The sequence below is a fragment of the Leucoraja erinacea genome, unplaced genomic scaffold, assembly GCF_028641065.1.
Source record: "Leucoraja erinacea ecotype New England unplaced genomic scaffold, Leri_hhj_1 Leri_486S, whole genome shotgun sequence".
Lineage (NCBI taxonomy): Eukaryota > Metazoa > Chordata > Chondrichthyes > Rajiformes > Rajidae > Leucoraja > Leucoraja erinaceus.
Window position 1 is genome coordinate 70001 of NW_026576387.1, and position 15000 is coordinate 85000.

General features: G+C 47.1%; 1 protein-coding gene across 1 annotated transcript in view; it reads left to right on the top strand.

Annotated features, from left to right (window-relative positions):
* LOC129693940 (uncharacterized) overlaps window positions 1-15000 on the top strand; it is a 27405-nt gene that overhangs the window by 4561 nt on the left and 7844 nt on the right. The window contains exons 2-8 of the mRNA XM_055630668.1: window positions 339-434; window positions 3485-3562; window positions 4872-4976; window positions 7809-7895; window positions 10100-10195; window positions 11349-11444; window positions 14512-14595. Of these exons, the coding sequence (XP_055486643.1) occupies window positions 4940-4976; window positions 7809-7895; window positions 10100-10195; window positions 11349-11444; window positions 14512-14595 (400 nt within the window). The 5' untranslated portion in view covers window positions 339-434; window positions 3485-3562; window positions 4872-4939. The remainder of the gene's footprint in view (window positions 1-338; window positions 435-3484; window positions 3563-4871; window positions 4977-7808; window positions 7896-10099; window positions 10196-11348; window positions 11445-14511; window positions 14596-15000) is intronic.

Sequence of the window (15000 nt, forward strand, 5' to 3'; positions counted from 1 at the left end):
AAGACTTCCCCCTAATCCTTAAACTGTGACCCTTCTGTGGCAGAGAATTCCAGAGATCGGGAACAATCTTCCTGCATCTAGCCTGTCCAACCCCTTAAGAATTATGTAAGTTTCTATGAGATCCCCCCTCAATTCTTCTACATTGAGTACAAGCCGAGTCTATCCAGTCTTTCTTCATATGAAAGTGCTGACATCCCAGGAATCGGTCTGGTGAACCTTCTCTGTACTCCCTCGATGGCAAGGATGTCTTTCCTCAGATTAAATGAGCACTGTGCCAGAGCCTTCAGGGAATATTTATTCCCATTAACACTCTCTCTCTCTCTATTTCTTTATTCCAGGTCCACAGGCATCGAAAGGAGAAAAGGCCAAAATATCATTTATTGCAGAATCTATCCAGCAACCATCTCCTGTGCCAGCGGGAGGCACAACCTCAGGTATCTTCCACCGCGAGACATCCTGTCTCTCTGCCCCTTTATATAAATTCAATTCAATTTCCATTTAGAGACTTTATTGGCATGATAAAAAAAAAAACATTGTTATATTGCCAAAGTATATTGCAGCTGTAAGCAGTACAACACAATAGCAAGTTTAGCAATTCAATATTCATTTCTTAGTGTCAGTTAATGTCAATTAGCATGTTGGTCAGGTTATGGCAAGCTGTTATGTATTGTGCACGAAGATGCGCCGTATTTCCTTCACCAAGGACTATTCTTAGTTTTGATGTATCATCTAGTTCTTTAAAATCAGGGGTTGCCTCGCTGAGTATGTCAAAGTATGCTTTCCTTGTTTTGTCAATTTTTTTGCATGTTAGGAGGAAGTATATCTAGTCATCGTTGTCACGTGATAAGTCTCATGTTGTCACGTGATAAGAGGACATTCGGCCCATATAGTCTACTCCACCATTCATTCATTCATGGCTGATTTATCAATCTATCCTTACACCTACTCCCGCCTTCTCTTCGTAACCTCTAACACCTGACTAATCTAGAATCCACCCGTTTCTGCCCTAATAATCTCCACAGACCTCCTGCACAGCCTTCTGTGACAAATAATTCCACAGATTCACCACACACTCTGACAAAATATAAGCCTCCACGTCCCCTTCCTAAAAGTACAATTTTGGTCGCCCAATTATAGGAAGGATGTCAACAAAATATAGAGATTACAGAGGAGATTTAGAAACATAGAAATTAGGTGCAGGAGTAGGCCATTCGGCCCTTCGAGCCTGCACCGCCATTCAATATGATCATGGCTGATCATCCAACTCAGCATCCCGTACCTGCCTTCTCTCCATACCCCCTGATCCCCTTAGCCACAAGGGCCACATCTAACTCCCTCTTAAATATAGCCAATGAACTGGCCTCAACTACCCTCTGTGGCAGAGAGTTCCAGAGATTCACCAGAATGTTTACTAGATTTACTAGAATGTTGCCTGGGTTTCAACAACTAAGTTACAGAGATAGGTTGAATAAGTTAGGTCTTTATTCTCTGGAGCGCAGAAGGTTAAGGGGGGACTTGATAGAGGTCTTTAAAATGATGAGAGGGATAGACAGAGTTGATGTGGACAAGTTTTCCCTTTGAGAATAGGGAAGATTCAAACAAGAGGATATGACTTCAGAATTAAGGGACAGACGTTTTAGGGGTAACATGAGGGGGACCTTCTTTACTCAGAGAGTGGTGGCGGTGTGGAATGAGCTTCCAGTGGAAGTGGTGGAGGCAGGTTCGTTGGTGTCATTTAAAAATAAATTGGATAGGCATATGGATGAGAAGGGAATGGAGGGTTATGGTATGAGTGCAGGCAGGTGAGACTAAGGGGAAAAAAGTTGTTCGGCACGGACTTGTAGGGCCGAGATGGCCTGTTTCGGTGCTGTAATTGTTATATGGTTATATGGTACATCCATTAATTCTGATGCCATGCCCCCTCGAACTAGACTCCCCACCAGTGAAAACATCCTCTCCACATCGACTCCACCCAAGCCTTTCACTATTCTGTACATTTCAATGAGGTCCACTCTCTTTCATCTAAACTCTAACACAGAAATGTGTGTCCTAAAGAATATGAAATCGATAGCTGAGGAAGCGACACGGGGCTCAAGATTTGTCTGTCAGTATCTCTGTTTTGGCTGTTTCCCTGCTTACGTCTGGGAAGCTGAGGAAAAACATTATTGTCGTAGAGGGAGTACAGAGAAGGTTCACCAGACTGATTCCTGGGATGTCAGGACTTTCATATGAAGAAAGACTGGATAGACTCGGCTTGTACTCGCTAGAATTTAGAAGATTGAGGGGGGATCTTATAGAAACTTACAACATTCTTAAGGGGTTGGACAGGCTAGATGTAGGAAGGTTGTTCCCGATGTTGGGGAAGTCCAGAACAAGGGGCCACACACAGTTTAAGAATAAGGGGGAAATCTTTTAGGACCGAGATGAGAAAAACATTTTTTTTCACACACAGAGAGTGGTGAATCTGTGGAATTCTCTGCCACAGAAGGTAGTTGAGGCCACAGTTCATTGGCTATATTTAAGAGGGAGTTAGATGTGGCCCTTGTGGCTAAGAGGATCAGGGGGTATGGAGAGAAGGCAGGTACAGGATACTGAGTTGGATGATCATTGCAAAAGGATTTGAGTATAGGAGCAGGGAGGTTCTACTGCAGTTGTACAGGGTCTTGGTGAGACCACACCTGGAGTATTGCGTACAGTTTTGGTCTCCAAATCTGAGGAAGGACATTATTGCCATAGAGGGAGTGCAGAGAAGGTTCACCTGACTGATTCCTGGGGTGTCAGGGCTGTCTTATGAAGAAAGACTGGATAGACTTGGTTTATACTCTCTAGAATTTAGGAGATTGAGGGGGGATCTTATAGAAACTTACAAAATTCTTAAGGGGTTGGACAGGCTAGATGCAGGAAGATTGTTCCCGATGTTGGGGAAGTCCATGACAAGGGGTCACAGCTTAAGGATAATCGGGAAAATCCTTTAAAGCCGAGATGAGAAGAACTTTTTTTCACACAGAGAGTGGTGAATGTCTGGAACTCTCTGCCACAGAGGGTAGTTGAGGCCAGTTCATTGGCTATATTTAAGAGGGAGTTAGATGTGGCCCTTGTGGCTAAGGGGATCAGGGGATATGGAGAGAAGGCAGGTACGGGATACTGAGTTGGATGATCAGCCATGATCATATTGAATGGCGGTGCAGGCTCGAAGGGCCAAATGGCCTCTACTCCTGCACCTATTTTCTATGTTTCTATGAAGGGTATGTTGAGGGGGGGTGGGTGACCTTGTTTTAGGGGAGGGTCAGTAAAGATATCTGCCCGCTGCAACCTCCTACTCAATCTCAGGGAAACAACCGCTGTCTTTTCGTCTCGACAAGTAACGTCGCTTATCCTGTCCTCCATTGGGTCGGCCTGATCCCCGGGTTCTTCCAGTACTCTGTACATTTTTTTTGGCAAAAAAAGCCCCTGCAGTTCCTTGTGCATGCTGTTCTTGTTTCAGCTGGAGCGTCCGGAACTGCCTCGCCATCCGACAAGCAAGGATCCACAAGCGATGAACATGCCGATCCTCTGTCTAAAGGTAGCACCATTTTAAAACCACTTGGAGTAGGTATCTTACAAAACCTACCTGAATCGCCATTGGGAATCTGCCCACAGCCAGGTCCGTGATTTTGGCGCTGTTTGGAGGGGGCGGGTTTAAAACGCGATTTTTACTAGGCTGTACTAATCGCAGATGTTCAGCCTAGTAAATCATTAACGAAAAATCGCTGCAAGACCCGGTCGCAAAAGGTATTATTAGTTTTATAGGCCTCGATAATATAGTTATAATAGTTTAAAATTACTGTCTCATTCCGCAACCTCTCGCAGCCCCAGGGTTTTATAAAGCAAACAATTAAAGGTATGTACCTTATTTTTACATTAAATGGGGCATATATATAACCCTATATATCAAGTTATCTATAGCGAGTAGTTCATTTTGGGCTTTTTATATCCCGCAGTATTTTTCTCGGCATTTGAGGGCACTAATCCAGCGCTATGTCAACGTTCTAAACCAGCGCGCGTTCACATGAACCCACTAGAAAGCCGATTTAAATGGGCATTTACTTACAGCAATTGAACACTAAATTCCTTCCATTTGGCCTATAAATTAATGTAAATTAGATATAAAAATCATGTTATATTGTGAATTATTTGTGAATAATCTTTGGACACTTAGGCTATTTAAAAATGTTAATCTTTCCTTAAGAAATGGGCTTTTGACTATCCAAGATCACAGCTTTTTTGTAATGTCCATTGAAAATCAATAGGGAACAAGATGCTAATTTCCGAGTATGAAAATGGCCATAACTTTTGTAATACTTGGGATATGAAAGTGAATTTGGTGTCAAATTAAACTTATTGTTATGCTTTATCTGATGGGATAAATTGCAGACTTGATTTTTTAAATCTCAAAATTTTGTAACATTGCTACTTGGAGAGCTAATTGCATTGGGAAGACAAGGGCCATTTGCTGGAGCAACTCAGCGGGACAAGCAGCATCTCGGCAGAGAATGAATGGGTGGTGTTTCGGATCGAAATCCTTCTTCAGACTGCAGCCTCTCCAGAGATGCTCCCTGTCCCGCTGAGTAAAGGGCCTGTCCCACGAGCATGCGACTCCATGCGGCAACGCGACCTAACGTGGTCGCTTGAGCCGCGGCGTTGCAGGTGGTTGCCGGAGGTTGCAGGTGGTGGAAGCTGTGGGAGACTGACAAAAACCTCCGGGAACCTCCGGGAACAGCACGGAAACCTTGGGCGGAGCGCGCATAGTCTCCAGAGGTTTCCGTTCAGGTTTCCTAAGTGGGACAAGGGGATTAGACTGCAACTCTTCCGCTGCCCCTCTTTGTTTACAGATGGAGCTTCCGGGACCGCCACCCAGGGAACCACCACCCAGGGAACCACCACCCAACGAACCATCCGCATGAGTATAGCCGATCTTCAATCTCCCTCTGATCAAGGTGAGAATGCAGTCGTCTTCCCACTGCCGAAGGAAGTTAAACGAAGGGAAGACATTCTTGCCATGGAGGGAGCACAGAGAAGGTTCACCAGACTGAATCCTGGGATGTCAGGACTTTCATATGAAGAAAGGCTGGATAGACTCGGCTTGCACTCGCTAGAATTTAGAAGATTGAGGGGGGAATCTTATAGTAACTTACAAACTTCTTAAGGGGTTGTGGACAGGCTAGATGCAGGAAGATTGTTCCCGATGTTGGGGAAGTCCAGAACAAGGGGTCACAGTTTAAGGATAAGGGGGAAGTCTTTTAGGACCGAGATGTGAAAAACATTTTTTACACGGAGAGTGGTTAATCTGTGGAATTCTTTGCCACAGAAGGTAGTTGAGGCCAATTCATTGGCTATAGTTAAGAGGGAGTGAGATGATGCCCTTGTGGCTAAAGGGATCTGGAGAGAAGGCAGGTACAGGATACCGAGTTGGATGATCTGCCATGATCATATTGAATGGCGGTGCAGGCTCGTAGGGCCGAATGGCCTCTACTGCTGCACCCATTTTCTATGTTTCTATGTTTCTATCAGGGGGTATGGAGAGAAGGCAGATACAGGATACTGAGTTGGATGATCAGCCATGATCATATTGAATGGCGAATGGTGCAGGCTCGAAGGGCCGAATGGCCTCTACTCCTGCACCGATTTTCTATGTTTCTATGTTTCTATGTTTCTTACTTCAACCACGTTCATGAGGTTATGTCATAAGGTCATAAGTGATTGGAGTAGAATTAGGCTATTCGGCCCATCAAGTCTTCTACGCCATTCAATCATGGCTGATGTATCTCTCCCTCCTAACCCCATTCTCCTCTATTCTCCACATAACCGCTGGCATCTGTACCAATCAAGTATTTATCTATCTTTGCCTTAAAAATATCCACTGAGGCCCCCACAGCCTTCCATGGCAAACACATCCGCATATTCACAACCCTGTGACTAGCGGATTGCCTCATAAAAGGATGTCCTTTAATTCTGAGGCGATGCGCTCTAGTCATAGACTATTCCACTCGGGGTAACATAGAAACTTAGAAACATAGAAATTAGGTGCAGGAGTAGGCCATTCGGCCCTTCGAGCCTGCACCGCCATTCAATATGATCATGGCTGATCATCCAACTCAGTATCCCGTACCTGCCTTCTCTCCATACCCTCTGATCCCCTTAGCCACAAGGGCCACATCTAACTCCCTCTTAAATATAGCCAATGAACTGTGCCTCAACTACCCTCTGCGGCAGAGAGTTCCAGAGATTCACCACTCTCTGTGTGAAAAAAGTTATTCTCATCTCGGTTTTAAAGGATTTCCCCCTTATCCTTAAGCTGTAACCCCTTGTCCTGGACTTCCCTAATATCGGGAACAATCTTCCTGCATCTAGCCTGTCCAACCCCTTAAGAATTTTGTAAGTTTCTATAAGATCCCCTCTCAATCTCCTAAATTCTAGAGAGTATAAACCAAGTCTATCCAATCTTTCTTCATAAGACAGTCCTGACATCCCAGGAATCAGTCTGGTGAACCTTCTCTGCACTCCCCTCTATGGCAATAATGTCCTTCCTCAGATTTGGAGACCAAAACTGTACGCAATACTCCAGGTGTGGTCTCACCAAGACCCTGTACAACTGCAGTAGAACCTCCCTGCTCCTATACTCAAATCCTTTTGCTATGAAAGCTAACATACCATTCGCTTTCTTTACTGCCTGCTGCACCTGCATGCCTACCTTCAATGACTGGTGTACCATGACACCCAGGTCTCGCTGCATCTCCCCCTTTCCCAATCGGCCACCATTTAGATAATAAACATCCTCTCCACATCCACTATATCCAGTCTGAGCAAGGGTTTCGGCCCGAAAACGTTGCCTATTTCCTTCGCTCCATAGATGCTGCTGCACCGGCTGAGTTTCTCCAGCATTTTTGTGTTCCTTCCACTATATCCAAGCTTTTCACTATTCTAAGTGGTTGGACAGGCTAGATGCAGGAAGATTATTCCCGATGTTGGGGAAGTCCAGAACTAGGGGGTCACAGTTTAAGGATAAGAGGGAAGTCTTTTAGGACCGAGATGAGAAAATCATTGTTTACACAGAGAGTGGTGAATCTGTGGAATTATCTGCCACAGAAGGTAGTTGAGGCCACAGTTCATTGGCTATATTTAAGAGGGAGTTAGATGTGGCCCTTGTGGCTAAAGGCATCATTGGGTATGGAGAGAAGGCAAGTACGGGATACTAAGTTGGATGATCAGCCATGATCATATTGAATGGCGGTGCAGGCTCGAAGGGCCGAATGGCCTACTCCTGCACCTAATTTCTATGTTTCTATGTCTATGTTTCATGATCATATTGAATGGCGGTGCAGGCTCGAAGGGCCGAATGGCCTACTCCTGCACCTATTTTCTATGTTTCTATGTTTATTTCAATGAGGACCCCCCTCATTCTTCTAAACTCCAAAACAGAAATGTGAGTCCCACAAAATATCGAATTGTTTGATGAAGGAGCGGCCCGTGGCGCTAAGGTTTCTCTGCTTTGGCCATTTCCTGCTTACGCCTGGGGAGGGTGCGTTGACGAGGTTGGGTGTCCTTGGGTAGGGGAGGGTATCTATGCTGATATAGATCCATGCCCGCTCCAACCTCCCTCAGAATCTCAAGGAAACAATCGCTGTATTCATTTCTTGAGATTATTCATACCAACTCGTAACGTCGCTTATCATGTCTTCTATTGGGTCGGCCTGAATGCCGGGTACTTCCAGAACGCTGTTCATTTTTTTTTTGGCAAACAAGCAATGTGTCTACTATCCGTTTTTCAGCTGGAGCGTCCGGGACTGCCCCGGGATCCCTTGACCTAGGATCCATACGCGATGAACGTTCCGACGCTGGAACTGCTTCCGATGACGGTGAGAAAATGTAACGGGCTGTCCCACCAGCATGCGACTCCATGCGGCAAGCGCGACCTAACGTGGTCGCCTGAGCCGTACGGACACGCGGCGCCGGTCCCACTTCGATCGCCGGAGTCGTATGGAGTTGTGCGAGGCTGGTCCCGACATCGCGCGGGGCTACGAAAAACTGACCGTGTTCAACAATTCCGCGCGGCAACGGCCTGGCGCCCCGCAGTCGCATTGAGGCCGTACGCAGCGCCTCGTCGGGTCTTGATGGCGTACGGTTTTGGTCTCCTAATCTGAGGAAAGACATTCTTGCCATAGAGGGTGTACAGGAAAGCTTCACCAGACTGATTCCTGGGATGGCAGGACTTTCATATGAAGAAAGACTGGATAGACTCGGCTTGTACTCGCTAGAATTTAGAAGATTGAGGGGGGGGATCTTATAGAAACATACAACATTCTTAAGGGGCTGGACAGGCTAGATGCAGGAAGATTGTTCCCGATGTTGGGGAAGTATAGAACTAGGGGTCACAGTTAAAGGATAAGGGGGAAGTCTTTTAGGACCGAAATGAGAAAAACATTTTTCACACAGAGAGTGGTGAATCTGTGGAATTTTCAGCCACAGAAGGTAGTTGAGGCCACAGTTCATTGGCTATCTTTAAGAGGGAGTTAGATGTGGCCCTTGTGGCTAAATGAATCCGGGGGTATGGAGAGAAGGCAGGTACAGGATACTGAGTTGGATGATCAGCCATGATCATATTGAATGGCGGTGCAGGCTCGAAGGGCCGAATGGCCTACTCGTGCACCTAATTTCTATGTTTTTATGTTTCTATGGTAATTAAGGAGATGGGATATCCGGGACAGCATGGGAACTTTGGGCCGAATTCCATGGTTTGAAACTCTATTCTAATACCCTCCAATCCAAGAAGCATTCTGGTGTCTTCGGTCATCCCAGGTACCCTTATGACCCTGTCCCACTTAGGAAACCTGATCGGAAACCTCTGGAGACTTTGCGCCCGACCCAAGGTTTCCGTGCGGTTCCCGGAGGTTGCAGGTGGTTGCCGGAGGTTGCAGGTAGTGGAAGCAGGTAGGAAGATTGACAAAAACCTCCGGGACGCAAAGATCTCCTTGGGCGGGGCGCAAAGTCTCCAGAGGTTTCTGTATAGGTTTCCTAAGTGGGACAGGGGCATTACTTTGCCACCCGTCTTCCTTCGACTTATTGAAACATGCCGGTCCTGAATTCTGATGATCTGGCCTTTAAACGACATTCATCAGTCAAGGTGTGTCGGAAAGAACGGCAGATGCTGGACTGAACGAAGATCGACACAAAATGCTGGAGTAACTCAGCGAGACAGGCAGCATCACTGGAGAGAAGGAATGGGTGACATTTAGGATCGAGACCCTACTTCAGGCTGGATTCTCTCCAGTGTGCCTGTCCCGCTGAGATACTATCCATATTCATCTGTCAGATATATGCTCATAACAGACTGATCTGTTCTTACCAGTTCCTGGTTCCCCCCAACTGATTGATACCTGGCCTGCAATGTCAGGACCAGTCTTAGCGACCCTTCAGAAATGAACTGGATAGACCCTTGGTTTAGGACTCTCTTGCAGAACCAGGTTAGGAATTGATTGATCAGTCTATTAAACCTGGGGATCTGATATAGAAACTTTACAAAATTTATTAAGGTGTGTGTGTGTATTGGACAGGCTAGACTGCAGGAAGATTGTTCCCGATGTTAGGGAAGAAAGACTCCGAGGTTTACAAGGGGTCACTTAGCTTAAGGAAGATAAAGTCCAGGACAAGGGGTCACAGCTTAAGGATAAGGGGAAATCCTTTAAAAAACCGAGATGAGAAGAACTTTTTTCACACAGAGAGAGGTGAATCTCTGGAACTCTCTGCCATAGAGGGTAGTTGAGGCCAGTTCATTGGCTATATTTAAGAGGGAGTTAGATGTGGCCCTTGTGGCTAAGGGGATCAGAGGGGGTATGGAGAGAAGGCAGGTACGGGATATTGAGTTGGATGATCAGCCATGATCATATTGAATGGCGGTGCAGGCTCGAAGGGCCGAATGGCCTCTACTCCTGCACCTAATTTCTATGTTTCTATGTTTCTATGTTCTGTGTGCTGAAGCAAAGCGAGAATTTCATTGTCCTATACAGGGACACATTACAATAAACTCACTTGAACTTGAACTTGAACGTGTTATTTATTGCAGAGCCCCATTGGTACGCAGAGGAGCCGACCACAGTTTCATTAATTGGAGAATCAACGCAAGAACTGTCTTCAGATCCAGCGGGGTCCCCACACACAGGTACTAAAGCCTGCGAACGTCGTTCAGTCTCTCTCCCAAGTTGCCGTTTGTTTTAATCGTCCCCTCAGCCAGTTTTGGACAAGACAGTTGTTTGTCCTGCAACTGACCACAGTCTTCATCGGATTCATCTTACTTCATGGGGACCACATGGTTGTTTACCAAAATCTAGAATTGTGAAGATTGAGGGGAAGATAGAAAATAGGTGCAGGAGTAGAGGCTAGCGGATTGCCTCCTAAAGGGGTGTCCTTTAATTCTGAGGCGATGCGCTCTAGTCATAGACTATTCCACTCGGGGTAACATAGAAACATAGAAACATAGAAATTAGGTGCAGGAGTAGAGGCCATTCGGTCCTTCGAGCCTGCACCGCCATTCAATATGATCATGGCTGATCATCCAACTCAGTATCCTGTACCTGCCTTCTCTCCATACCCCCTGATCCCTTTTAGCCACAAGGGCCACATCTAACTCCCTCTTAAATATAGCCAATGAACTGTGGCCTCAACCACCTTCTGTGGCAGATAATTCCACAGATTCACCACTCTCTGTGTGAAAAATGTTTTTCTCATCTCGGTCCTACTTCAGACTGGATTCTCTCCAGAGATGCTGCCTGTCCCGCTGAGATACTCCAGCATTTATATCCATATTCATCTGTCAGATGTCAACATGCTCAATAACAACTGCTCCCAATGTAATCTTACCAGTTCCTGCCGAATAAGTCCCCCAATCTGGATTGATACCTCGCCTGCAATCCACCCGAACACACAGAGCCACGCGCCCAGTGCCTAGCGCACCCTTCAGACAATGATCATTCACCCTGACAGTGTCCCTGTAGAAGGTACAGGAGCCTGAAGACTGCAACAACCAGGTTCAGGAATAGCTGCTTCCCCACAGCCATCAGGCTATTAAACCTGGCTCGGACAAAACTCTGATTATTAATAACCCATTATCTGTTATTTGCACTTCATCAGTTCATTTATTCATGTGTGTGTGTGTGTATATTTATATTATGGTACATGGACAGACTGATCTGTTTTGTAGTAAATGCCTACTATGTTCTGTGTGCTGAAGCAAAGCAAACATGTCATTGTCCTATACAGGGACACATGACAATAAACTCACTTGAACTTGAACTTGAACTTGAAATTTATTGCAGAGCCCTATTGGTCCGCAAACGTCCTGACCACAGCTTCATTAATGGTAGAATCAACGCAAGAACCGCCTTCAGTTCCAGCGGAAGACCCACCCACAGGTACTAAAGCCTGCGAGCGTCGTTCAGTCTCTCTCCCAAGTTGCCGCTTGTTTCCTGCACCTATTTTCTGTGTTTCTATGTTTCTACACATAAAACTCCATAAATGTTTTTTAAATGCTGTATAGAACCTACCTCAACTGCATCCTCTGGCAGTTTTTCCAGTGTGGAATAGTTGCCTCATATTTCTATTATGATATTTCCCCTCTCATCTTAAATCTATGTCATCTGGGCCCTCGATTCTTTTTTGCTGTTGCCTATTACATTTCAGCCATTGGTCTGACCTGGTCTGATCTTCAGACAGATCTACCCTCGAAGATGATGTCGCAATCTGTCCTCGACGCGTCCCACACACCCACCTGATTCATTACATGTTCTCATCGAGTAATAGAAATATAGAAACATAGAAAATAGGTGCAGGAATAGAGGCCATTCGGCCCTTCGAGCCTGCACCATTCGCCATTCAATATGATCATGGCTGATCATCCAACTCAGTATCCTGTACCTGCCTTCCATACCCCCTGATCCCTTTACCCCAAAGGGCCACATCTAACTCCCTCTTAAATATAGCCAATGAACCGTGGCCTCAACTACCTTCTGTGGCAGAGAATTCCACAGATTCACCACTCTCTGTGTGAAACATGTTTTTCTCATCTCGGTCCTAAAAGGCTCCCCCCTTATCCTTAAACTGTGTGAACCCTTGTTCTGGACTTCCCCCAACATCGGGAACAATCTTCCTGCATCTAGCCTGTCCAACCCCATAAGAATTTTGTAAGTTTCTATAAGATCCCCCCTCAATCTTCTAAATTCTAGCGAGTACAAGCCGAGTCTATCCAGTCCTTCATATGAAAGTCCTGCCATCCCAGGAATCAGTCTGGTGAACCTTCTCTGCACTTCCTCTATGGCAAGGATGTCTTTCCTCAGATTAGGAGACCAAAACTGAACGCAATACTCCAGGTGTGGTCTCACCAAGGCCCTGTAAAACTGCAGTAGAACCTCCCTGCTCTATACTCGACTCCTTTTGCTATGAATGCTAACATCCCATTCTCTTTCTTCCCTGCCTGCTTCACTGCATGCCTACTTTCATTCACTGGTGAACCTCCCTGCTCTTATACTCAAATTCTTTTGCTATGAATGCTAACATACCATTCGCTTTCTTCACTTTAAGAGCATTAGGGAAATGACGACCATGCAGGGTCAGGTGTGTCTACCGTAGATGGGATGTGTGGATCAAACGGACAAGTTAGCGCATCCTTCTCCGCTGTATGACTCTTCTCATAACTATTACCCGCTAATCCAGGAAGATTCTGCCCTCTTTCCTTATCCAAGGTCGCTTTGTCATCCTTGTTGATCCTTCTAAATTGCAAAGCCCCGTCCTGAACTCTGATAAGATTGTCTTTAGCGGGCAGGGAGAGGGAGGGAGAGAGGTGAGGAGAGGGAGATGGAGAGGGGGAGGGAGAGAGAGGGGGTGGGTTACTGGAGGAGGAGGGGGATGGGGGAGAGAGGTGTGGGAAAGGGGGGGGGGAGGAAGAGTGGGGTAGGGGAGGGAGAGGAAGAGAGTGGAGGTGGATGGGGGAGAGGGGGTGGGGGGGAGAGAGGGGAGAGAGTGGGGAGGGGAGAGGGTGGGAGGGGGGGAGGAGGGAGAGGAGTGGAAGAGTGGGTAGGGAGGGAGGGGTAGATGGATAGGGGGAGTGGTGGAAGAGGGACAGAGGGGTGGGGGAAGGGGGTGGGGGATGAGAGGGGATTGGGTGAGGGAAGGGAGGGGGGGGAGAGGGGAGGGGTGGGGGAGGGAGAGGGAGAGGGGTGTGAGGTAAGGGGAAGAGAGTGTGGAGGGAGGGGTATGAGGAGAGGTGGAAGAGGGACAGAGGGGTTGCGGGAAAGGGTGGTGGGGTGAGAGGGGATGGAGAGGGAAGGGAGGGGGGGAGAGAGAGGGGTGGGGGAGGGAGAGGTGGAGGAGGGGAAAGAGGGGTGAGGTAGGGGGGAGGGTGGGGAGGGAGGGGGAGGGGGGAGTGGAGGGAAGGAAGGGCGGGGGAGAGGGGGGTAGGGGGAAGGGGGCGGAGCGGGTGAGAGTGGGAAGGGGGGGGGTGGTAGAGAGGGTAGGGGAGAGAGTCGAGGGAAGGGGGTTGGGGGAAGAGAGAGAGAGGGGGGTGGGGGGGGGGGTAGAAGGAAGGATGGGGGGGGAGGAGGAGGAGGTGGGAGGAGGAGGGGGAGAGGGGTGGGGAGGAGAGGGGGAGAGGGAGGGGGTGGGGGTGGGGGAGGGGGGAGATGGGGTACCACCTCCAGTTTAAATTCCATTTGGAATATTTTGTAGGACCAAGCACCAAAAACCATTCATTTGTCAGATGTGGACTTGCCCAATAATAACTTTTCCCTATTTACCAATACACCGCTCCTGTCAAATAATACGGCCAATCTGAGTTAATAGTTCTTCTAGTGTCCATCCAAACACACTAGGTCACATGGTGAGTGTATTGCACACCCGTCAGAGAGCACGCACAGGAAGACTGCACCAGAGCCTTCAGAAAATAACCATATAAGCATATAACAATTACAGCACGGAAACAGGCCATCTCGGCCCTACAAGTCCGTGCCGAACAACTTTTTTCCCTTAGTCCCACCTGCCTGCACTCATACCATAACCGTCCATTCCCTTCTCATCCATATGCCTATTCAATTTATTTTTAAATGACACCAACGAACCTGCCGACACCACTTCCACTGGAAGCTCATTCCACACCGCTACCACTCTCTGAGTAAAGAAGTCCCCCCTCATATTACCCCTAAACTTCTGTCCCTTAATTCTGAAGTCATGTCCTCTTGTTTGAATCTTCCCTATTCTCAAAGGGAAAAGCTTGTCCACATCAACTCTGTCTATCCCTCTCATCATTTTAAAGACCTCTATCATCAGGCCCCCCCTTAACCTTCTGCGCTTCAGAGAATAAAGACCTAACTTGTTCAACCTTTCTCTGTAACTTAGTTATTGAAACCCAGGCAACATTCTAGTAAATCTCCTCTGTACTCTCTCTATTTGATCGCTCTTCCTGACCGTGTCCCTGTTCATTTATTCCAGATTCCCAGCCATCTGCCAGAGAAAGGGCTCAAGGATCATTAACTGGAGAATCCAGTTCTGCACCAGCGGGAGACACGTCCTCAGGTATCCAGCTAGAAGGATAGAATAGAATTCCTTTTATTGTCTTTCAAACTACTTGGTTTGAACGAAATTGCATTTTCTACGGTCTTACATTACAAAAAAAAACAAGACACACACTTAACACAATTTACACAAACATCCATCACAGTGAGTCTCCAACACCTCCTTCACTGTGATGGAAGGCAAAGTCTTATCTCTTTCCTTTGTTCTTCTCCCGCGGTCCAGCAGTCCAACTGCAGTGTCGAGGCGAACTGGGGCTCCGGTGTTAAAGCCCCCGGCGGGCGATGGTAAGTCCCGCGGCCGTTTAAGCCGCGCCGGGCGATGTTAGGCCCCATTCCATGTCCTTTAAATCCCACGATCCCAGCGGGAGAAGTTGCCGTTGCGGGAGCTCCGAAAAGCGGTCTCCCA